Source organism: Gorilla gorilla, chromosome 8, assembly GCF_029281585.2.
Source record: "Gorilla gorilla gorilla isolate KB3781 chromosome 8, NHGRI_mGorGor1-v2.1_pri, whole genome shotgun sequence".
Classification (NCBI taxonomy): Eukaryota; Metazoa; Chordata; class Mammalia; order Primates; family Hominidae; genus Gorilla; species Gorilla gorilla.
In genome coordinates this window covers 132,095,927-132,121,326 of record NC_073232.2, presented here as the reverse complement: position 1 = coordinate 132,121,326, position 25,400 = coordinate 132,095,927, and the positions used below count along the sequence as shown (strand labels likewise).

The 25,400-nt window shown below is 40.6% G+C and overlaps 1 protein-coding gene across 3 annotated transcripts in view; it reads right to left on the bottom strand.

Moving 5' to 3' along the window:
* Window positions 1-374: 374 nt before the first annotated feature.
* The window catches only part of INPP5F (inositol polyphosphate-5-phosphatase F), a 101,730-nt gene continuing 76,704 nt past the window's right edge, over window positions 375-25,400 (bottom strand). For 2 of the 3 annotated variants that reach the window (XM_031015133.3, XM_031015135.3), the window contains 10 exons: window positions 24,071-24,148; window positions 23,049-23,169; window positions 21,486-21,614; window positions 19,332-19,449; window positions 17,594-17,792; window positions 8,639-8,710; window positions 7,017-7,090; window positions 6,321-6,449; window positions 5,618-5,705; window positions 375-2,894 (listed from right to left, as the gene is read on the bottom strand). In XM_031015133.3, coding sequence (XP_030870993.3) covers window positions 1,742-2,894; window positions 5,618-5,705; window positions 6,321-6,449; window positions 7,017-7,090; window positions 8,639-8,710; window positions 17,594-17,792; window positions 19,332-19,449; window positions 21,486-21,614; window positions 23,049-23,169; window positions 24,071-24,148 — 2,161 coding nt within the window. In that variant the 3' untranslated portion in view covers window positions 375-1,741. Of the gene's footprint in view, window positions 2,895-5,617; window positions 5,706-6,320; window positions 6,450-7,016; window positions 7,091-8,638; window positions 8,711-10,018; window positions 10,110-17,593; window positions 17,793-19,331; window positions 19,450-21,485; window positions 21,615-23,048; window positions 23,170-24,070; window positions 24,149-25,400 lie in introns of those variants that run through there. The other variant, XM_004050187.5, reaches the window with a different exon arrangement.

The following is a 25,400-nucleotide window of genomic DNA, read 5'->3' as shown; positions in this document are numbered from 1 at the left end:
GCCAGGAAACTGAGTAGACTCCTGTGTAACCCTGTTTGGAACTTTGCCTTCTTAAAATGATTTTTCAGAGATCTCTTTCGAACCAATTTCTGTAGAGTTTAAACGTGTATTTTATCACCTAATGTTGGGTTGTATTTTCTCCCATGTTGGGAACCCTTAATATTTTCAGGACCCCGAAGAAAAGTTGGTAGAAGCAAGCATTCAGTTTTGAATGTTTGGATTTAAAGTATAGTTTCTGATCCATTTCACTTTTTAAATCATGAGTATATTTCAAAGGAGTAACATACTGGCAACAGCTAGACCAAGTGTTCAGTTATAGCAAATTTGCCATTTACAAATTCTTTAATCTGTTATGCAAGGAATTCTCATACACATTTGTCACTTTAAATTACAATGGTACTTTATTTTAATAATCACAAGATTTAACACGTAAAAAAAAAATAGCACTAATAACAAAAGTGGAATGCTTATCAAAGTTACGACATAATGTTCAGCTGAGAATCAGTCACTTCAACAGAGTAAAGCTCTAAAGATACCAGACGAACCAATACTTTTTGGAATATGCCGTACAACTTTCTTACTGTGGGGATTACAGGGGCAGCCCTGGTTCTGTGTGGTCAGAGTTATAGTCAGACAGATTCAGCACAACTGTGTTTCAGACTAAATTTTTTTTGAGACACGGTCTTGCTCTGTCCCCCAGGCTGGAGGTCAGTGGCACAATCACAGCTCACTGCAGCCTCAACCTCATGGGCTCAAGCAATCCTCCTGCGTAGCTAGAAACACAGGCATGCACCACTATGCCCAGCTAATTTTTGTATTTTTTTGTAGAGACAGATGTTTCCCAGGCTGGTCTCAAAACTCCTGGTCTCCCAGTGTTGGGATTATAGGTGTGAGCCACTGCACTAGGCCCAGACTAAATTTTGAAGTTGTGGATCGTCTACATAAGATGTCGAGGATGCCCCTCCTGGAATAAATTAAAACCTGACTGACTTCTAGAATTTCCAGTAGCCAATATGGGTGTTCTTACATTCCTGAAAACAGCAAAATGAAACCTAATAGGTGCTGGTATTCACCTCTGATGTATCAGGTTTACTGTGTGACAAGTCTTAATGCTCCTAGGTTTACATTGTATAGGCAGCAGAGTATTTTTAATGTGTTCAAGTAGAATACGGGGAAAATTAGGATCAAATGAGAATTCATTTCTCTAGTGTCAATAACCCTCAACAACTCAGAGAATAGTTAAGCCATCAAAACTAAAATAGCTTTATATTCAAATGCTTCAGTAACATGTTAAAGTCACTAAAAACTAAATGTGTAATTTACTTTGTAGAGGTAAGAACACACAGGAATGAACTGACAAACAGAACAAATTATGAAAAACGCTAATCCCCTAAGCATCTGCATGTCCAGCCCTTGTGTCTACTTAATGTAGTCTACCCACCCCACTCCAAAAAAAGGTTCAGGTTATATCCCAAAGTGACCTGTTGCTGAATTACTTTCAAATAAGCAAAGTGCTCTGTAGTGTATAAGCTACTCAGGTCTACACATTCTAGAATGATGCACTTCTGTAGTCCTGGCTGTAAAATTTGGAAATCTACTCAGGTTCAGACTCCATTTAAAACCCTTTCCAATGAACAGACTTTGTGATCCCTGGGTTCAGACAGTACAATTAAAATACCCCAAGAGGTGAAAATTTCATATTTTTAAATAAGAGCCATGGAAGGATTCTTATGGCTAAAAGCTAAATCTGAATTATCCGCGTCTGGCATTGTATAAACATCTTTTTAAGTTCATTTTGCTGGACTTGATTAATGACTTCAGGTTCTGGAGGACTCTTCTGAACTTTTGCCACTGCAAAGTTTATCCCATGGGTTAATCCAGCTTGGGTAATACTAGCAACCTGGACCATGGAACTTCGAATCTTGGCAAACGGAGAGACTGCTCTGCTGCTACTGCTCTCTGAAGGAGAAGGAGTTACATGAAGCCCTGTCTCAAGTTCAAGCATGCTGGAAGCGGAGGTGGGGGTTTTTTGAGATGCAACCGAATGCGCTGGCTCAACTGACAAAAACTGGGGGCCTGTTGCAGAAAGAGAGACATCTAACTGCGATGGCCGAGAAGGTGTCTGTTCTGTTGATTCTGATTGGGTTTCTTCATTTGAAACTTGATTGGTCATTTGATTTCTTTCCTGACTAGCCTGCTGAGACACAGACCTGGTCTCTGATAGGTGGGTCACTTTGTTTTGTGCATCTTGCACAAATCTGTGGCAGTAAATATCCATAGGCTTGGCAAAGCCAGTCAATATGTGTACGTTGCCAGCAGAAGGACTTTTCTTCAAAGGAGACTCCTGGCCTTTTCCAAGCCCACTCCCATGAGCAACAGTAATCTCTGAAGGAGCATGAATGCTACTATCTGTGCTGCTAAGAGACTGGGACCGACTGCCCAATCGAGGCGCTGAGGCAATAATACCACAACTAGGAAGAACGTAATCTATTGGCCCTACACTCTCTAATGAGTTAGCTAGCTGCCTGTCTTCATCAGACTTAGAATTTGTAAGGAATTCATCAGAGTGGTATGAGTCATTATCTGAAGACATGTCCCCATCAGACTCTGCCTGAACCTTATCCATCACTCCTGTGTTTTCCATAGTTTCAAGACTACTATCTGATTTCCAAAGATTTACTTTTAAGTTTGGTTTTAGAAAGTTAACTTTCATTTCAGGTTTGGTAAAGTTTCCTAGCTTTCGGAGGTTGCCAATATTTACATTGGATTTGGTCTGCTTCACTTTTTGATTTAGAGATGAAAATTTGCTCATTAAAAAATTCTTTCCCTGGGCCAAAGAACCTTGGTTTTGAGACCTGATACCAATGATGTCTTCGTGAGGTTTACTGCTCTTCCTACAAATTAGAAGAGAAAAAAAGTTAATTCCATGGAATCCAATATGCCAGTTCCAGTTATTAACATAAGTGAAAACACTTATTCAAATTGGTCCCAACTTCTTGAAAACAGTGCATTGCTAACTGACAGATAACCCTCAGAGTTGACATTAAAACAGTGCTATCCAATAGAAATATATGAAATACATACATAATTACGATTTTTCTAGCAGCCACATTAGAAAGCAGCAGTGAAATTAACAGTATTTCATTTAACCCAATATATACAAAATATTTCAACATAAAAATGTTAAAAGATGATTAATATTCCTTTTTGGACTAATTCAATATACGCAATGTGTAGTGTTCTATAATTACAGCACACCTGAATTCAGCCTAGTCGCATTCTAAAAGGCTTCACAACCACATGTGGTGAGTGGCTACCATTGTGAGCAGTGCAGGTCTGGCACAGCCACCATCTGTACAATCAGCAAAGACATCTCTGACTACAAATGGGAACCTGCAGCACCTTAACTAAGGTTATCTATACACATCCCAGTGTGGCTCAAATTCAGATGGGGGGAGACAGGAGTAAGACTTCCATTTTCTTATATGTCCTGTGGGTTACCTGATTTTAAAAGATTTGGGACATTTAACAATTAGTGTCTTCTCTCCTTTGGTATCCCTCATGACAGCTATAAATAAGAAAGAAAAGTTGATGCTATTTGCCACAAATGTCTCAGTGTGTGCATTTGTACTGTTGGATCATGCAAGATCACTGATCATGAGCATACTGCAGAAAAATTATGGGTTAAAGTAATTCTTTAACAAAAGCCTGAACAATTTTCTTCTGGCCAAATGGCTCTCTTCACTAGCAGAATGTGGACCACAAAACCTGACAGATGCTCATTAGAAAGAAAAGCCACACTTTTTAAATATGAAATAATCTGTTGATAGGCATTCTTTTTCCAAATTCAAAAGCCTAGTGTTTAAAACATACTATTTTCTCTACAAAGTATTTAGAAAAAATTTCAATGTTTCCTCTCATCAGTTTACTTAGGAGTTAAAAATGTATCACTTGTGGCCACGTGAGTTGTGTCAAGGATGGCAAAATCCTTGCAGGGCCCTTGCTCTCAGACCGGTTCTCTTGGCAAAATACCACCTACGTAAATACTTGTGGAGACAGTCAGTGTTACTCTGTATCAAAACTTTTAAACACACCTAGAGGGATATCCTAAGCATATTTTAAATGCCATATCACTCAAGATAATGAAACTCTGGGTCTTCAGAGTTTTTCTTGAAACTGAGGATAAGCAATAACCTTTGTATGGCACTGTTAGGGACAAGTGAAATACCCACATCTTTTAATCCAGATTCACAACCTGAGGATGCTATTCTAAAGAAATCATCCTAAACATGAAAAAGTAATACATGACAAAGGTATCTGTCATGACTTCTTTATAAAAGGAAAAAATGCTTAGCAACCAAAATTCTTGGCAATTGAGTTTAATAGCTGTGTGCCAGGTCTGAGTGCGTTATTCAGTTCATGCAATGCACTGACATGGATTTTCTCTCATCTTACAGATAACAAAACTGAAGTAAAGGAGTATGTTTTCCAAGGTTAAAGAGTAATTGATAGAACCAGGAGTCATAGAGTCCATGTTCTGAACCCACACAATACACTTCCAAACTGATCACAGTAGGCATCTATTTAAATGGTAGTTATGAATTCTACAGTAATGTGGAAAATGCATAAAATACAATCTTTGGCAATAAAAGGTTATTAACCTGTATAGGTTAAAAATGTGTACAAGAGGCTGGGTGCGGTGGCTTTACAGAAGAATTCCAATTAACAAGTGTAGAAGGAATGAAAATTAGAAAAATGACCATAGATCATGACAGGAATAATTATTATAGAAAAGATCCACAATGGTTATGAAAATGAATAGTCTTAAGTTCACATAGAAACAATATTTACATAGTCTCAAAGTAATTTCCCCTACATATTTAGCAATTATAAAGAGGAAGACACAAAGTTTGCAGTGCAGAATCCTCGCAGATGCTACCCCAGCCAAGTAATCAAGCTTAACCTCAACAATACTACACAGGCCATCACACCCTCCCTCCCCACAGCACGAGGCACTGAGAAGTGCACGTGGCTTCTGCGGTGTCCTTCCCGACCATGCATAACCTCAGCTTCATCAGGAAAGAACACTGGACAAACCTAGATGGAGGGATGTTCTACAAAACAGCTGACCAGTACTCTTAAAAAATGTCAAAGTTATGAAAGAAAAGACAAGATTGAGGAAATAACATTAAACTATAGAGACAACTAAATGCAGTGTGGAATCCCAGACTGGATCCTGGAACAGAAAAAGGATGCTAGTGAACACCTAGTGAAATCCGTACTTTGGTTAATCTTACCGTGCCAAGGTTACTTTCTTAAGTTTTGATAAATGGTCTATGGTTATAAGTCGGTAATATAAAGGGAAGCCGAAGGAAGAGTACATGGAAACCCTCTAAATTACCTGTGCAACTCTTCTGTAAGTCTAAAACTTACCTGAAAATTGTATACATGAAAAATGTTGAAAGTATTTTGATCTGCAGAAATTTGATCCTTACTTCTCTAAATACCAGCACCTTACCATAATGTGATCTCCTCCCCTTTCCCCCTGCAAATAATTTTAAACAAATAAGACTTTGGATAAGAATGCCTTTATTCTTGAGAGAAGCAGTATACTCACCTCTCAAGTTTCTTCTCAATTATGGGTACATCCGATCCCATGGCTTGCTTGGTGATCTGCAGCATCTCTGCAATGCACTGAAGGGTATCTGCAACCCAAATATAACTGCCTGCCAATTTCTCCATAAACATACTAAAATAAATAGCAGTTCTAACCCATTTAGCGCTGAATGAAATTTGTCGTCGTGTAATTAAATACAAATTTATTTGCTTCGATTTATAGAAAACTGCCACCTGTTCACTAGTCTCCCCACTTAATTCACAATGTTCTAAAATTTTAAAAGAACAAAAGCAAAAGAATGAAATCGGGGAATTAAAAGTTTGTTCTAGTTCATGTTTGTTCAAGCACTGTGACAGATGCCAAGGCAATAGCCATGAATGAGACAGGCATGATTCCTACCTGCTACAAATGAAACGAACATGACATGTGAAGAGCCTTGACACCCATATGATCACTGATGGGGCCAAACTCCCTGAGAATCCCCGCTAGAGATTCCCTTGCCCCAGACTAAATAATACATTCAGATAATTTCCCTGGGTTGCTGGAAACAGAGTTGCTATTTCAAGGTCTCATATTCCAAAGCTATTCCCTGGACCCTCTCTCATTTAGTTGGTTACGATATGAAATGCCCCCAATTCCATTTGGGCTTTTAAGAATAAATAGAAAGTTTTCACTGAATACTTTCATCTCTTCCTCTTTTTACCTTTTCCATCCTCTTCAGGATTACGCATTACAGCTCGCAATGTGTGGAAATAGCCACTCGCTTCTTTGTATCTGTAGTGCAGTCGCATGCAGGAGAACTTTGGCTTACCAAAAAGAGTGGGTTCAGGGCCTAAAATCCCAAATGAAGACGTATAAAGTTAAATGTTTCACATAACATTTTCTTCTATTATCTTCAAAAGACCCAACACATTTTTCTTCGTAATATAAATGACAGCACACAAAATACAAACTTCTGGTGACCATTTGGTTTGATAAGGCTAGAAGAACTCTTTCAATTTCAGTCATTTAAGCTTTCTTGATCCCTGGGGTAATCTTCACAAGGTAAATAATAAAAGGAACACAGTTATTATGATAAGACCATATCCATCACTAACCTATAACGAATAGAAAGGAAGTTCTAAGAAGTAGACAGCTTGGAATATCCCTTTCTGGTTTCTAACAGATGTTATACTGGTCTCCAAATTCCACTGTAAGAAGAGCCGACATTTCTGCCTTAGGATTTCATACCCTATTTCCTAGACCTCATCAAAATGCTACTAACAACAAATGGAAAATAATAGTGAAGAAAAGCATTTGTAGGTGAAACTTAAACCAGGTTCTTGCTTAAATAATTTGACCCCCTCTTGGAAACAATAGCATTTGCTTTTTATGACTTGATTAGTATGTTAAAACTTACCTATTTCAATTTTTTCCAGGTTTTCTAGACTTAGTCGCTGACACTGGTTTACTTTATCAACTTCATCATCATAACTAGATAAAGGGAAATGAAGTTAAAAGAGGATTTAAATCAAAAGTATATTTGGCTTGTCAGGGAAGGCATAATAGCTGCAAACTGTTACATACGGTTAACAAAATCTTCCACAGCACATACATTCTGGGGTAAAATGTTAAACATAAGAACTCTGTTAAAAATTAAACAAGAATAACATATATATAGTTCAACAGCTAAGGGAAAATAAGTTTACAGATCTAACAGTTAAAAAAAGCAACTATGGCCAGGCGTGGTGGCTCACACCTGTAATCCCAGCACTTTAGGGGGCCGAGGCGGGTGGATCACGAGGTCAGGAGTTCGAGACCAGCCTGACCAACATGGAGAAACCCCGTCTTTACTAAAAATACAAAATTCGCTGGGCATCGTGGCAGGCGCCTGTAATCCCAGCTACTCAGGAGGCTGAGGCAGGAGAATCACTTGAACCCGAGAGGCGGAGGTTGCAGTGAGCAGAGATCATGCCATTGCACTCCAGCCTGGGCAAAAAGAGCAAAACTCCATCTGAAAAAAAAAAAAAAAAAAAAAAAAAGCAACTACAAGGTTAAAATAATTTACAGTTTTATAAAAATTCATATAAAATGAAAACAAACCTAAAACCTAACTTACAAGGCAAACACATGCGTGCGTGCGCGCGCGCACACACACACACACACACACACACACAGAGCGAGAGACAGAGGGAGAGAGAGAGGAAGGGAGGGAGAGAGGGAGAGAGGGAGAGAGGGAAAGAAGGAGGGAGAAAGAGAGAAAGAGAAACAAACTATGTATTTGGGAACAATACAGCTGTTAAATCTGATATCCAAAATCAAGAATGAAAAATCCATATGATATATGCCAACAGGCATCTGGGCAAATGACTAAAAAACAATAGTTTACACAAAGCCAAAAATAAATTGAATATTTACTTAGTAAATACAAATTAGAACAATTCTGGTAAGGTGTGAGGAAACAAGTGCTTGTATTTTGCTACTAGCACTGTTCATTGAGAGTCTTTCTGGAGATCAATCTGACAACAAACCACAAAAGTCGTAATTCATCATACCCTTGTAACCAAAGAAATGCGCAGGTGCATGCACACACACACACACACACACACACACACACACACAAGTTATTGCATAAAGACAACTGCATCATTGGTAGTAACAAAAAATTGTAAGTAATTTAATACCTAACAGGGAGGAAAAACTTCCTATAATAATGCAAACAATGATATGTGGTCATTAGTGATAAAAACGTATGGAATACATCAAAACCTGGGAAATATATAGGAAATAACACCAAATGCCAAAAGAATGCACTATAACATAAACATACTAATTTAACTGTAAAATCTTGCTTTCAAACCGATAAAGATAAAAGGAACTTAGAATGACGTAACAGTTATATAAGGTAAAGGGGCTCAATGAAGTTTCATAAAATACATAACAAAACCATATTCTCACATTTTTTGGTTACGAATTCTAAAAAGAAAATGTACTCAAGTTTAAAAAACAAAATCAAAAGATTTGAATCAATAAGCAACTTACTAGGCCACGTAGTAGGCAGAGTTAGAAAGCAGTAACAGCACATCCACATCTCTGTGAGTAGCATCAATGAGGCTAAACAAATATGAAACAGGAGATTAAGTATTTTCATTTTCATCTGCATTTTTTGCCAAGCATATTTCTACAGCAGAGCTACTTAGGACAAACAATTGGCCAGGGGGAGGGGAAAAAAGAAGGTAATCAATGAGTTCTACTGCAGTTAGATGTAATACAATCTATCCATTTGGACAGTCTCTAAAAAACAAGGAAAAGCAGATGTGGGAAGTGAGGGATGGAGAGTAGAGAAAGGCAGCCAAAGGAGGAAGGAGTCCCTCAGGAAATGGGATAATTTGAGGTGGGGTACTGGTGGTATTGGAGGATGATAGAGAAGCAGTTAAGGGAAGAAGAAAGAAATACGTGAGAGTGAGAAGGGAGAAATCATCTAAACTATCTCACATTATCTAATCTTCAAAATAACACACTGTACATTCAGGATATCTTTACATTCATGTGGAATGCATCTTTTGAAAGACTTTTACATGAATACAGTATTTATGTGCAAAAATGGAACAAGTCCAAGCTACTTTTGCATTTTTGTCATTATAGATTATTTGGCTTTCAATAAACAAACACTTCCTTATTCCATTTTGCCATATTTATACCCATTCTAAAATCAATGATGAAAATAAGAATTAGAATCCAGGTAGTGTTCATGAACCATGAAACCAAAACTACAGTAAAATGTACATCCTTGTAAAACTACCAATAAGAAAATTCTTAAAGTATAAACTCTACAAATAATTAACAACACAGGCAGAATCTGAATTAAGGTGAAACTTTTAGTCTAATATTAGCCTAACAATAATAGCCTTTCCAGCAAAAGAGAGATGTTTCTGCATTCTTATGCTGGTCTCCAAATTCCACTGTAAGAAAGCCGACATTTCTCCCTTGGGATTTCATACCTATTCCCTAGACCTTATCAAAATGCTACTAATAACAAGCAGAAAATAATAGTGGAAAAAAACCATGTATTAAATCTGCGTAAGAATGAGGTCATTGTTTAACACGTACTGCAGGGAAGGATTTACCATAATCTTAAACTGCAGTTTTTTACATCAGAGACACCTCGTTGTAGCTTGAGTCTAACAGTCTTAATCTAAAACAACAAATTCACCTCAATTTGCACGTACAATAATATATCAAAAAATACAGCAAATGACATAATGAGATGCCAAGACCGGGAACACACAGATCGATTCTAGGAGCCACAATCTGAGCATTAACCAATTAACCAATGGGAAAAGGAGACCGATCCAGGCAGCTTCATAGAGAATAATACCAAATAACACTGTAAAATGTTAAGTTTTACGCATTGATACTTACGTGCACTCTGAAAATTGTTGCTTGAGCCAAGCCATAAAAATTACGTCACGACACATTTTAATATGAAATAAATTCTACTACTAATTACAGTGTTACTTTCATCCTAGCTCCTATTTTGGCATTAATATTTACATCAGCCAAACATGATCCCCAGTCAAAAACATTATGTCCTTAACAAAAAGCACTTGGCACGTAACAGGCAGTCGGAAAATGTCAACCCTCCCCCCACCCCCAATTTTACTGAAGTCTTAGCTGCAGTAAATATTTAATTCCCTCCCCACCCACCCTTCCCCTTTAAAAAAAAAAAAAAAAAGCACGTTCAATACGAACAAGAAACAAGACAAAAACCCTTTAGGTATTTCCCCACCCCCCACGTCTGCAGCTCTGAAGAAGCTGCTCTATTCGTTTTTGTTTTCCCGCCACTGGGGCAAGCCCTCCTTCCACACTATGAAGACGAAAATTGCCAGCACCACATGAAGCCCGACCACTGCGACAATGGTCGCATAAAAGCCGCTGTCTTCAGGGGACATCAACATCAGACTTTGGAAAAGAAGTAATTTGCAGGAAAAATATAACCCCACAGGAACTTTAACCATAAGCCCTGCAAAAAGGAGAAAAATCTTGAAAGTCATAGCCACAACGCCCTCAGACTTGGGCTCGGCTGCTGGGCCAGTGGCAGCCCGCTGCGCGGTAGGCGGAGGCCTGTGAGAGCGCGGCATCGTCAGTCAGTCCGTCCGTCTGTCCGTCCGTCGATGCCTCGAGGCTCAAACAGCTGCCTGCACCCAACCTCGCGCCTGCAGCGAATGCGGCGAATGCGGCAACTGCGACGCGGCAGTGCCAAGTCACGCCCAGGGGACACGTCTAGCTTCCGGACGCCCACATCCGTCCTCGGCTGGCGGCCAGTGCGCATGCGCGCTCCATCCCGCGCATCCTACGCCTACCAAGGAGGGCACAGACCCCGGCCCGGCGGGGGAGGGGCGCCAGGGTGGCCACTCCCGCGAGAGTTCGCTGGCGCCTTCGCCTTCGTATGGGACAGTGCCTGCGGCTGGAGGGGGGCGCTGGCGGGCCGGGCGAGGGTACCGCGCCGAGCGTCTGGCCCCTAGGCCATCGCATGCCTAAGGGACAGTGGCTGCCGCGTGCCTGGCCACTCCATTACCACGGCTGGACCGGGCAGTCGACCTGAGCGCACGGAAGCAAGTCGAAGCAAGTTGGGAACACCACTTGGCTTAGCGGAGAGGCGAGGCGGGCCCTGCAGGTCCGTGGTTTCCTCTCCAGTCTCAGAGCCTCTTTCCCGCTGTCGATAGAGTCGGGGGTTTCCTGCGATAACGGGCGGGAAAGGACAAGAAAGGCAGAGAGGTCGGCCCTGGCCACGATGGAGTCTGTCTAGGGTAGCCCGGACAGAGCTGCGCTCAGCCTTGCATGGGAGAAGGGCCAGGACAGGCACGGGCGTGCTGGACAGTTCCCGGTTTCTAGTTCTCTGTATCCGGCGCCCAATGCCCTAGGCCGCGACCCCGCAGCCAGGCCTACTTCCCTGCTGGGACTGCGCATTTCCAGACTGCTTGCCTGTTTTTCCACCAGATATTTAAACGCAGCTGGGACTGCAGTGAGGTGAGTGAGGTACTGGTCTCTGGTACAGATTTTAAAGGGTGTCATTAATTTTGTCAACAAGACAATTGGTGCAATATTTTTTTAAAATCAAAATTAATGCAAAAATATGATAAATATGATGGACAAAGCATCAAACATTTAAGATAGAATACATCCCTGTAGTTGCATAATCGTACCTCACTCATTTGACCCTAATCCCAACCCTGTTCCCAACAAAACTTTATTTACCCATCAACAACCCAATTAAAAAATTGGCAAAGCGTTTGAATACATGTTTTTCCAACTAAGACACAGAAATAGCCAACAAGTACAAAAAAAAAAATCCTTAACATCGTTTGTCATCAGGGAAATGCAAATCAAAACCACAATGAGATACCACTTCACACTAAGTAGGATGACTGCATTTAGAAAAAAAGGAAAATAAGTGTTGGCAAAGATTGGAGATATTGGAACCCTCCCAACTGGAATGTACTGAAATACACTGCCGGTGGAAACGTAAAACGGCGTGGCCACTGTAGAAAATAGTTTGGCAGTTTCTCAAAAGTTAAACAGGATTATCAGATAATCTGGCCATTTCCACCCAAAAGAACTATTTAATAGAGACAGGTGTTCAAATGAAAACCTGTACACAAATGTTCATAGCAGCACTACTTACAATGGTTAAAATGTGGAAATAACCCAAATGCCCATCAAGAGAAGAATGAACAAAATGTGGTCTATAATGAAATACTATTCAGCTACAAAAAGGAATGAAGTTCTGACACATGCCACAACGTGGATTAACCTGGAAAACATTATGCTAACTGAAAGCAGCCAGTCACAAAAGGCCACGTATTATATTATTCCACTTGAACGAAATGTCTAGAATACGCAAATGCAGAGACGAAGTAGATTAGTGGTTGCTTAGGGATGGTAGTGTGGAGGGTAGGGAAGTGACAGCTAAAAAGTACGGGGCTTCTCTTTGTGGTGATGAAAATGTCCTAAAATTGACCATGGTGATGGCTGCACAACTCCGAATATACTACAAACCACTGAATTATATACTTTAAATAGGTGAATTATATGGTATATGAATTATATGTCTCAATAAAACTGTTTAAACACACACACATATTCCAGGAGTGGATGGTTCAGGCAGGCAGTGAGAGCAAGTCCCCAAGTCTGGGAGCTGAGCCTTCCACTGCCTGGCTCTCCAAAGACCCGCAACCCCACTTCCACTTCCAGGGCCACCTCTTGTCCTCCACCAGGAGCCTCTGTTCTGGGTCAACATCTCCAGCTGAGCTGATGGACTGTACAGAGGTTCTATAGCAAACTCGGCCCAAGAGCAGGTTTCCAAATCTCTCATCAAGAGAAAGGGAAACAGAGCACCACTAGGAAAATCTTTAAGGCTTGCAGTAAGTGGAAGAAAAATATCGGTGGCAAATTCAAAGAAATCTCAGCAGTATTATTAGAAAGAATCACACCCACAAGACAAAGACGTGCCTGTACGAAGAGGAGTTGCTAAAGAATTCTGTAATCTAGATGGAAACGCAATAGTTACTTTGAAAACTCAAACAGCACATGACATCCGCTGTCCACCAAGAGTAATGCATAATCCACGGAAGAGGAAAATGTAGGAAGAAGGTAACAGTTCTCTATCTGAAAACGCATCACCTCTAGAAGAAAAGAAAACACTTGAAAACCATTCTGAGAGCCAGCCCCTGCTCCACCTCCTCCAGTTAGCTCCTCCTGTGCCCCAGCCTAAACCCCTAAACCACCTGGCTCTCCAAAAGGGGCTCACAGTGGAGCCAGCCACAGGGAGATTAAGTGCCTTCCATTAGAAAAATACCAAGACTCCTGGTAGGCAGGCCTCATCCTGCTACGCAAGCCAACAAGGAAAACATGACCTGAGAAGCTGTTGGCTCCAAAGCATTGGCTTCACTAGCTCCTACATCCACCTCATCCTGTCCCCAACCTTCAAAGGAACAAGTTTCTAGCAAAACGTTAACCACGGGGACCACCAACAGCAAGGAAAATCTAGCAAGCAGCCAACACCTCAACCATTGTGAGATGCAATCAGTCTGGCATGGTGAGCTTTAAAGGAGATCTTTCCGGAACAGAGTGGAGAGTCTCAAAATTTAGCAGCCATGCCTGTCTCCAAAGAGCAGACCACACACAAATTCCACAAGTCAGTCACCCTTGTGTCCTCTGTTCTACCTCCTCCTCTTGACAATTAACACGTCATTCCCTCAGACACTCCTGCTGTCCTGGTTAGTGATGGAGCTCCCCTGCCCATCTCTGCCTTAGACCCAAGTCAGCTTCTCTGGACTGAAGAGCCAACAGACAGAACCACTCTGCATCAGACACTGGTTTACACATCAGAGAAGACAACATTTTCACAACCAACAATACATCAGGAAAGACAGCACCTCAGCTAACGATTCCTACATTGATGGGAAAATCTTCAGAATCTTTCGGTGTCCCAAAGGATAAAGATCAAAGGGAATCACTGAGCCAGTGACTCTGACGGGTCTATTTTGGATACCAATGACCACAAGGAAGAAGATAAGGATGGCAGTGGAGGCTCTGGCACGTAACACAGGTAAAGAATACTCTCACAATCACTCTTGGCAACTGACCATCTAAGAAAGAATCAGAGGAAAAAACACTGTGTAGCAACATCTGAGCAAGAGAGTGAGGGAATCCGACAACAAATTTGAAAGTAATTGGGAGACTTAGAGGCCCCCAATGGAAGCTATCCCAAAACAATAAAGAAGTAGAGGGCTGGGCACAGTGGTTCACACCTGTAATCCCAGCACTTTGGGAGGCCGGAGTGGGTGGATCACGAGGTCAGGAGATCGAGACCATCCTGGCTAACACGGTGAAACGCCATCTCTATTAAAAATACAAAAAATTAGCCGGGCATGGTGTCAGGTGCCTGTAGTCCCAGCTACTCGGGAGGCTGAGGCAGAAGAATGGCGTGAACCCAGGAGGCGGAACTTGCAGTGAGCCGAGATCGCGCCACTGCACTCCAGCCTGGGCGACAGAGCGAGACGCTGTCCAAAAAAAAACAAAAAAAGAAGAAGTAGAAACAAGAAACAAACATACAACTAAAAGGCAAACTCAGCAGAAAGCTCAGCCTGAGACCCACAGTGGGGCAGCTGCAAGCCCTGGACCAGGTTAGCATCTAAAGGCAAAGCAGCAATAAGGATTAAACAAAATGAACTTAAAGATTTCATTGTCCATCATGCCATGTAAGACTATCTGGGTCATCTTTAGGGGTAGCCCCATGTGCTGAAAACCTGATAACACACTGAATGCGTGTGTTTCAGCTTCACCTGTCATGAAGGAGAGTGGGCAGCTGCTTTTTGGGGAAGAACTCCTCAGCTGTACAGCCCAAAGGCAGCAATGAGCAACAGGAAGGATGCACTGGCCCTTGCTGTCTAACACGTGTCACTGATGGTAAGTTACGTGTGACTGATGATAAGTTACGTGTGACTGATGGTAAGTTATTCTTCATTGGGAACTTTTATTATTTATTTATTGATTTATTTTGAGATGGAGCCTCACTCTGTCACCTAGGTTGGAGTGCAATGGTGTGATCTCGGCTCACTGCAACCTCCGCCTGCCGGGTTCAAGCAATTCACCTGCCTAGGCCTCCCAAGTAGCTGAGACTACAGGCACACACCACCATGCCCAGCTAATTTTATTTTTAGTAGAGACGAGGTTTCTCCATGTTGGTCAGGCTGGTCTCGAACTACTGACCTTGTGATCTGCCCGCCTCGGCCTTCCAAAGTTCTGGGATTACAGGCGTGAGCCACCGTGCCCGGCCTTAGGAACTTTAATTAAAGAAGATGAACAGAAGATACTCACTGGCTCCCTGTTATCGGGAAGTCAAATTCTATAGTGCTGGATTAAAGAAAAACAGGAAATGCATTTACTGGGCACTGGACAGAGGTGGGAGTCAAAAATCAGGAAAAAAAAAGAGAAGCATTTCATCATGTTAATGAAGAAAAGAAAACTGAAGCACAATGTCATTTCTGAGGCAGATATTTGGTAGCTGAGAACTTAAAAGATCTGAGACTCTAATCACCCAATGGTGACTTTTTTTAAGAGACAGTGTCTCACTACATTGTCCAGGCTGGTCTTGAACTGCTGGCCTCAAGTGACCCTCCAAACTCAGCGTCCCCAAGCACTGGGATTACAGGTGTGAGCTACTGTGCCCAGCCAGTGATTTAAAGACCTAATCCTAGAAGACTATTCTTGTTTCACCATAGTGTTTTTTGGGTTTTTTTTGTTTGTTTTGTTTTGTTTTTTGAGACAGGGTCTCACTCTGTCACCCAGGCTGGAGTTCAGTGCTGCAGTCATGGCTCACTGCAGCCTCAAATGCCTGGGCTCAAGAGTCCCTCTCACCTCAGCCTCCCGAGTAGCTGGGATCATAGCTGTGCACCACAATACCAGGCTAATTTTAAAATTTTTTTGTAGAGATGAGGTCTCAAACTCCTGGACTCAAATGATCCTCTTGCCTTGGCCTCCCAAAGTGCTGGCGTTATAGGTGCAAGCCACCACACCATTATTCATTATTTTTATTAATATAATTGCCAGAAATAAGTATGTTTTTATGAGTCTTTGCAAGAGGCTTCTAATGACTCTTAAAGCATCCTTACCCAGACTTTGTTGCAAACTTTAAATAGCAAAGCTATATACACTTTACATCTTCTAATACTCTTCACCCCAGGGTACCAATTTTCCATAAAAATTACAGAATTGGAAATCAAATCATCAAGTGTAATGTGACCCTACAAAATCGTAGCCAACACTAGAAATAAACCTTTTGGTTTTTCCCAATTTTGATTATCCCAAAGTAGACACAAAAACACTTGACTGAAGAAAGATGATATTGACAATCATGATATTGATACCCTCTTAAAAATCTAAGTGCAGTTAAAACTCAAGGAAAATGCACGTGTGCTGCCAGCAGTTATTTCTGAATGGGAAGTAAAAGTACTCTTTTTTTTTTTTTTGGTGCTACATTAAGTTGGATTGCTGCCACTAAAAAAACAAGTGAAGGACATGAATCAAAATAGCTTTACCAAATGGCTTAAACAAACACAAAAACCTTCTGCTAGGTTGTGTGTGAGGAAAATTCATCTCTTATTTTTAAAGTCCACATATTATATCCATACATAACAGTATTTACTATCAAAGTGAAAAAAATCCATGAGATTAATATCATGGGATGTTTCCCTATGAATCCACAGTCAACGTTTTTTATTCCTTTTAATACATAAATACTATCTTTAATTGTACTTTCAAGCACATTTTATGCCCCTCTTACTAAAAACACACAAAACGTATGAGATAAAATCGAACTAGAGCGCTTTATTCTTAAAGCTTGGGCTACAAGTTCCCAAAATGTTTCTGATTTATAATATTAAAGATTATGATTTTAGATTTCAGCCTAAAGGCAAGCATTCAATCTAGTGGATAAATTTAGATCCCACTATTCATTGATATTTTGAAGAACCACTTGAAACTGGTTTTTGTTAAAAAAAAAAAAAAAAAGAATATTAGTTGACCTATTTATTTTATAAAAGGCCAGGACCACTTTATAGCCAATAAAAATACCCAGCCTCACTACACCTCTTGTTGTACTCACTTATGTGCATTAATACAATAAACCTAGATTCTAGAGCAGGGAGTGGGGAACCCACAGCCAACTGCAGGCTGTAGTTTGGCAATTTGAATTTTGTTTAATCAAATACTGCACTAAAATATTTTTCTTCATTACCAAGTTTTTAGAACCCCCTTAATTTTGCATCCAAGGCAAGTGCCTCAGTCAGCTTGCCTCACTACCAGCTCATAGAGGAAATAGTCACGCGCCATGCATCCATGCCCACAGCTTTAGGGACAACTGCCAGTGTTAATCATGACAACTTCCCAACATCGGTTAAGCAAGCTGGTCACCTGGACACCACTCCAACTCACCTAGGGTCACAGTCAATGAGGGCCCAGCCCCCATGGAACTTCTCATCATCAGGCAGTAGTAACTTCATGTAACTTTGTAAGAGCTGGCTAATTAGTTCCTGGTGGCTTCTCTGATTTTCCTTATGCAAAGCTTCATGTTCCTTCTCCTTGGTAAATATGGAGTAAAGATCTTCTGTCACTGGAATGCCTTGCATCAAATCTAGGGTGGAATTATTAATATCTATCATCATTTTAGTTTACTAATATATTTTTAAAAAACAAAAGAGAGTGTAAGACCTAAAACTGTAAAGCTCTTGGAAGAAAACACAAGCATAAATCTTTGTAACCTTGGATTAGGCATGATTTTTAAGATATGACACTAAAATCATAAGCAATAAAAGAAGAAAAAACAGACAAACTGGACATCATAAAAATTAAAAACTGTGTTTCAAAGGGCACCAACACAAAAGTGAAAAGATAACCCCTAGAACAGGAGAAAATATTTACAATTCATCTATCTGGTATAAATCAATAATAAAAAGATAAGCCAATTGTAAAATGAGCAAAGATCTGAACAGACAAGCTAACTTCCTCTTGGTGGGGCATGCGGCGCAGCCTTAATAAATCATTATAATCCCATTCCCTATGGAGTTATTCCTCCCTATCTCATTATCTCATGGGACAATGACACTCGAGGAGGCTTCAGCGAAAGAAGATCTGCCAACCACTGGCCCTACACAGGAAAGAGACAAGCACAGATTGCTACTGGCTTCTATCTCTCAACCTTGAAGATCTCTCAGCCAGCTTCAGGATCTGGATGCAGCTGATGCTATGGATGGCTGAACTGAGAGGACAGAACTGAGGTCCTCAGTGATATAACTGAGTAGCTAGGTCAACCAATGGAAGCAAGATATCTTCTTTTTTCCTTGAATATCAACTGCTAAAATCCAATTCTGTAGTCACAGCATGCATCCTCCATGTCTGGCAAATAAGTCAAACATCTTTACATCAGACTTCTCAAATTCCTAAGTGGCCTGTGTCTAGGCCCTACTAGTTTGATGTGTGCACTAAATAATCAGGTGAAGAAATAAGATTTCAAAAAGACCCTCAGGGACTACAGGTCAGCTATGTTACATTTGGTTCTAATCCAGAACACTCTGCATTTACTTTAATCCTATAAAGTAACATCTTCATGAATATTAAATTTAAAAAATGTCAATGCATACATTCTACTGGGCAATCTATCCTTCCATTTCCTCTTCCAAAAAAATGATGAGTTGGTTAGGGTAATCTCTAAATCTGGTACCCTAATATTCTGATAAACCATGCTTATGGAAAAGGCTGGTATATTTGTCCACAGCAAGAACACAGAACAAATAATATACAGGAAAAATAATCTGGTTACATTGCTCAGCCTTGAGTAATGAGAAAACAAACGGAATATGAAGTTTTTAATTGTTGATGTTTTAGGGCACCTTATTCCACACTCCAGGAGCTTCAAACCCTGCTTTCTATTACCTGAGTAATAAACTGACAAATATGCATGGAAAACAGATGGTTTCTTTTGTTGCTCCAGCCAAAAATATTTGTCAAATTCTAATCTTGTAAAAATTTGAATTTGATGTATTGGGTAAGATGCTCAATACAGAAACACAAGTATATTACAAAATATGAATTATGTTAATGAAGCTGGTTTCTGTAAACTATTAGTCACAGAAGACATAAATTTTGAGGAAAGAAAAGCTTTTCTGCTTCTTACCTATAACAGCTTGCCTATAAGCATCCTTAAATCGGTTGAGGTAATATCTGTTTGCTGAGTTCACTCCATCTTTCATAACTCCTGCTAACTTCCTTTCTCCTGTCCTTGTAAAGTCACCCTGTCAAACAAAAACTGATTTTGACATCTTATTTAAACACAAGAATGCCCCCAAAATAAATTGTGGGCTTTCAGTTCAAGTCTAGAATTCTACAGGCTTTTATAATTTCCAAGGTCTGACTTTCATAATTTTCAAACAGTATAGTTAAGTTAAAATATCTACTAGTATTCTACCCTGATCTAAGCTTGTCAAATGCTATTTGTGGCATCAAGTCTTCACAGTTAGATGGTGCTTTAGGGTAAAGCCACTCTTGGCAATTTGTAGAATTTCTAGAATTTACAGGTCAAAACAAATTATATGACAAACACCAAAACAATAAAAATTATTTACATTTCAAACTGGTGTAATATTCAAAAACCGAGTTTCTGACGTGGGAAAATGTGGCTAGTTCCCTAGAGTTGATCACAATGGGCTTTTAGCCTGGGTGTGCAGATGAGCAGCTCTACACAGGGAGGAAAAGCAGGGGTTTCCTTACCTTGCTGCACATCACCAGCACCTGCAGAACAACCCAGTGACAACTTAAACTGTTTTGTTTCCCTTGCGCTTTTCACAACAAAGATGTCAGAGCAAGTCCCTAGAGAAGTGGTGACTTAAACTTAAGCCAAGGAAGGTGCAGTCTCTTTTTCCCCATCCCAACCCCTCTATTTCTCTCCAAGGCAATCTCAGAAATCTCAGTCCAAAAACCGACAATTTAGGAAGAACATGCTGCCAATTAGGTCAGTCTCAGGGAATATTAGTAGAGCAACAAGTCTCTATTACAGAAAAAAGGTGTAATACTCATCCCAAAGAAGTTTAAAATCAAGCGGAAAAAAAGAGAAGTATTTCTCTTTAATCACTAACTTGTACCAGGCTTTTTTTTTTTCTTTTTTTTTTTTTGAGACAGAGTCTTGCTCTGTCGCCCAGGCTGGAGTGCAATGGCACAATCTCGGCTCACTGCAACCTCCGCCTCCCGGGTTCAAGTGATTCTCACACCTCAGCCATCTGAGTAGCTGGGATTACAGGCGCACGCCACCATGCCCGGCTAATTTTTATATTTTTGTAGAGACAGGGTTTCACCTTGTTGGCCAGGCTGGTCTTGAACACCGGACCTCAGGTGATCCACCTGCCTCAGCCTCCTAAAGTGCTGGGATTACAGGGTTGAGCCACTGTACCTGGTCTTTACCAGGACTTCCAAAGTTTACTTTCTGTAATTAATAAAAAGCTTTTGATATTTATCACTCAATGCAAAAGAAGGACTGATGCCTGTTAAGTCCTTGATGGTACAATCTGTGTAGGAAGTACCTTGAGATGAACTAGAACCTTGAAGAATGATTAACATAAACCTAATTTAAACAAATTCTAACACTTCCTACTGCCACAGAGGACAACGCCCTCAGACTGAGTAATTTATTTACTACAGAATATATTTTATATTTAACTTAATATTCTGTGAGGACTAGCTCTATAGATCTTCAAAGGACTTTACTTTTAACAATAACTAAAACATTTCTTCCGCATTTACGTGTGTCAGAGAATATTCTAAGCCCTTACATGCATTGACTCATATGATCCCATAACAGTCTTTTGAAATAGGTCTAGTATAATTCCTGTGTGACAAATGAGAGTGGTTAAGTGACTTGCCCAAGGTCACAGCTAGTTAAGAAGCAGGGTTGGGATTCAAACTCAAAGATGAAGTATGACACTGGTGGCCAAAACCTGCCAGCAGACATGCTCTGTTTTGTCAGTTTTGAAAACCAACCATTTCATATAAAATTCTGGATTTCCAGAATCCCTTGAAAAACTGGAGGGTCTGGCAACATAGGCCCCTCCAGAGAGAGCACACACTCCTCCTCAGGCCCACACAGCCCCCTCTCCCTCTGATGTAATGTGGGCCTGCTTGAGTCACATTACCTGGCCCTGCCTTAGCCAACCATTTCAGAAAAGAGTCAACTACACACATCTGCAATCTGGAACCCACACACATTTCTGTGGTTTTAAACCATAGTCTAAGCTGTGTCCTACATAATGACCCACAGATGCTTCCTGCAAGTATTTACCTTCAGAGCAGCTGTCCCAGCATACTGTCTGCTAATGGAGTCACCATTATTGGCCCACATTATCTGGTAGATGCGATTACATTTCACAGGTAATGGCTGTTCCGGGGGCATCACACCTAATTTTTTCAGCTAAAATGAACACATTGGTGGATTAACTGTATATGGGCCAGGAAACCATAGCAAAAAATGTGTACTGCAGAAAAAGGAAACACATTCATATACAATTTAGGACCCTTAAATAAGAGAAATGGTCTTTTCAGACTCATTTTTAATAAAGTAGTGCTTGAAAGATGGCTTTATAAATTGCTACAAGTTGAAAAAATATAATGAAATATTTATACTGTTTTGGTACAATTTTTAACGTGCAGGATCATACTATTTTGTCTTTGTTTGAAATTTGCCTATAAGTGAAACTGAATATCAAAAAAGCACACAGAAACGATACTAATAGTGGCAGAATAGTTAAGTGCCTAGTAAGTGTTAACTCTGTGCCAAGGCTAGAGTTCTAAGAGCTTTTTTACACAGTTTTTTCACATTCACTAGTCCTAACAACACTATGTAATCGATACTGTTATCACCTACATTTTACAAATTATGAGACTGAGGTTTGGAAAGGTTAAGTTCTTTGTACAGAGTCAAAACCTTGTACGTGGTAGAGCCAGGGCTTAAACTCAAACCTGGCTGCTTAAACACTGTACATAAGATAAACAGATTCGTGTCCTCAAAGTACAGTCACAAGGTTATTTTATGTATTTTATTTTTTTATTTTTATTTTGAAGATAGAGTCTTACTCTATCTCCCAAGCTAGAGTGCAGTGGCACGATCTGGGCTCACTACAACCTCCGCCTCCTGGGTTCAAGTGATTTTCATGCCTTAGCCTCCCGAGTAGCGGGGATTACAGATGACTGCCACCACGCCCAGCTAGTAGGGATGGGATTTTAGTAGACAGGGGGTCTCGCCATTTTGGCCAGGCTGGTCTCAAACTCCTGACCTCAGGTGACCCACCCACCTCAGCCTCCCTAAGTGCTTGGATTATAGGCATGAGCCACTGCGCCCAGCCTACACACCACATTTCTGCTTGGCCTGCTGGATCTGCCAATAGGAGGCACTCAAGGAAGCCCATGAGACAGGAGGAAGAAAAAGACACAGGCTCCTTCACCTGTGCTCCTCCCGTCAGCAGCTCCCTCCCCAACAGCCTGGGCAACAGAGCAAGACTGCATCTCAAAAAAAAAAAAAATGCAGTATCAAGACTCCCAGCCCCAAACACAGAAGGGTGGGCTTGGAGGTGAGAGGGAAAAGGTAAATGACCACACAATGCCACCCAATGGACTTTAAAATGTTGGCCGTCACATTTTTGAAACGAGTGATTAAGAAAATCTCACTTTATTTAACTGATTTTCAGTGCAGGTTGTGCTTTCCAGATTTTAATGCAACAAGGGTGTTTATATGTTGTAAATGTTGTATAGAATATTTGACATTTGAAAAATATTTAGCTATTTGCTTACTCATGGAAAAAAAAGCATTTCGAAATGAATATTTGCAATCCAACAGACTCCAAATTACCTGCTGTTCCATGACCACTCTCGCGATGGCAGCTTGGACCACGTTGGTGCGATCCAGGCAGTCCATACAATTAACACGAAAAATCCCTTCCTGCTTACATATTACCCCAGCTTCATCAACCCTTTTTAAAAAAATACAGAATTATTTTACAATATAAAATAATAGGGTTTTCAAAAGACACAATTCTTTAAAGTATATCAATAAAACAGCAGCACTGGCTGTAATTTGCTTGGTGTATCTTTATATGCTATGCATTATTGAGTCATTTATAGACATCATTGTTAATTTACACAATAACATAGCAAGGAAGATATTATCCTCATCTTAAGGAAAAAAAAAAAAACTGGGGTGCAGACAGACTTGCCCCAAGTCCTATAACTACTAGGCAGAGCTGACATCATCCCAAGTTATGTTTTCCTACATGTAAAAAAACAGAAGGCACTTTAAAACACCGTTGTTCCTTTAAAGTAGAAATGCATCTAAACTCTCCAAAACAGACGAAGTTATTTTACCCCCCAGTGAGGAGGCACACAGCATGGCTTGCTCATCTAATTTCTCTGGCCACCTGTGTAGTCTTAACATCTAATCAAATGTTCTCTTCTGTCCTTTAAGCCAATTTAAACCTCCTGTACTCAGGATCATTTCCCATCTCTGATAATTTTGAAATGCCTGAAAACTGAGACAAAGTACCTCTAAGACTTCCTTCCTGTGTTAGGAACAGTGAGAAAGAGGAGAAAGAGAAAATGTGGACCGTGGGGCATGAGAAGGAATAAATTCATGTCCTTAAAGAACAGTCAGAGCGTTTCACTTCATTTGGCCTGACCATTTCACACCCTCTCCCTGTTCAAAGCTAACACCACCTGCCTAAGGGTCAGCAACATTCTCTTGAAAAGAATAGGAACTGGGAAGCAAAACGAACAAAAATAAATGCTGTCTCTGCATGCTGCTATCAGTTTAATGCTCAGTGGTACTATTTTACAGATCCCAGAGTCTGTAAAAAGGAGTTCTTGTAAAATACTTACCAACACCACTTCATATCAAGAATAATGTCATAAATGGCATCTGTTAGTGTCTGAACATTCTCAAACTTCATTCCTCGGCTAAAATCCATGCCAAAAGAAAGAAAAAAATCTTTAATTTAATCATAGATTTTTTTAAAACTTAAGATATGCTATTTAATGTAGCTTCGAAAAGTTAAAAAGAATTGTTGCTGTACATATATGAGGTTAATACTACTATATATTATATAGGCAATTAGGTAAATGTTTATAGCTACTCTGCATTGTGAAATAAAGCATACTTAAAAACACATCAAAACATACTAAAGACATCAGAAGCTTCTTTCCCCACCAAATTTCAATACTTAGGTAAATTAACCTAAGTTAGAACCAGGATTATGGCAAAAGAACCTTGTTGTCAGAATACACACGTTAAAGGCACCATCAAAATGATTCACTGGGCCGGGCACATTGGCTCATGCCTGTAATCCCAGCACTTTGGGAGGCCAAGGTGGGCGGATGACTTGAGGTTAGGAGTTTGAGACCAGCCTGGCCAACATGGTGAAACCCCATCTCTATCAAAAAATACAAAAGTGGCCGGGCGCGGTGGCTCACGCCTGTAATCCCAGCACTTTGGGAGGCCGAGGCGGGCGGATCACGAGGTCAGGAGATCGAGACCATCCTGGCTAACACGGTGAAACCCCGTCTCTACTAAAAATACAAAAAATTAGCCGGGCGTGGTAGTGGGCGCCTGTAGTCCCAGCTACTCGGGAGGCTGAGGCAGGAGAATGGCGTGAACCCGGGAGGTGGAGCTTGCAGTGAGCCGAGATCGCGCCACTGCACTCCAGCCTGGGCGACAAAGCAAGACTCCGTCTCAAAAAAAAAAAAAAAAAAAAAATACAAAAGTTAGCCGGGCATGGTGGAGTGTGCCGTAGTCCCAGCTACTCGGGAGGCTGAGGCAGGAGAATCCCTTGAACCCAGAAAGTGGAGGTTGCAGTGAGCCCAGATCACGCCACCACACTCCACTTCAGCCTGGGCGACAGAGTGAGACCTGTCTTTAAAAAAAAAAAAAAAAGATGCCCTGATTGTTGTTGTTTTCCTCTAGTGAAGTTTACCCATCGAGAAAGAAGTATCACTACCAGACATGAAGAGGAGCCAGCAAGATACCCTTAAGGAAATTCTATTACTTCTGCTAGGCTCAGACCCAAGCAGAAAGGCAATGCCATCAGTTCTTTAGCTGGCGTGATCAAAGCAAAAAGGGAACTCTACATCTCCAAGATCTTCTGGAACAGAACGACTGTAAATATTTTGGAAACAACTCAAAATTTTAGCCAAAATAATGCCCACATGAAAA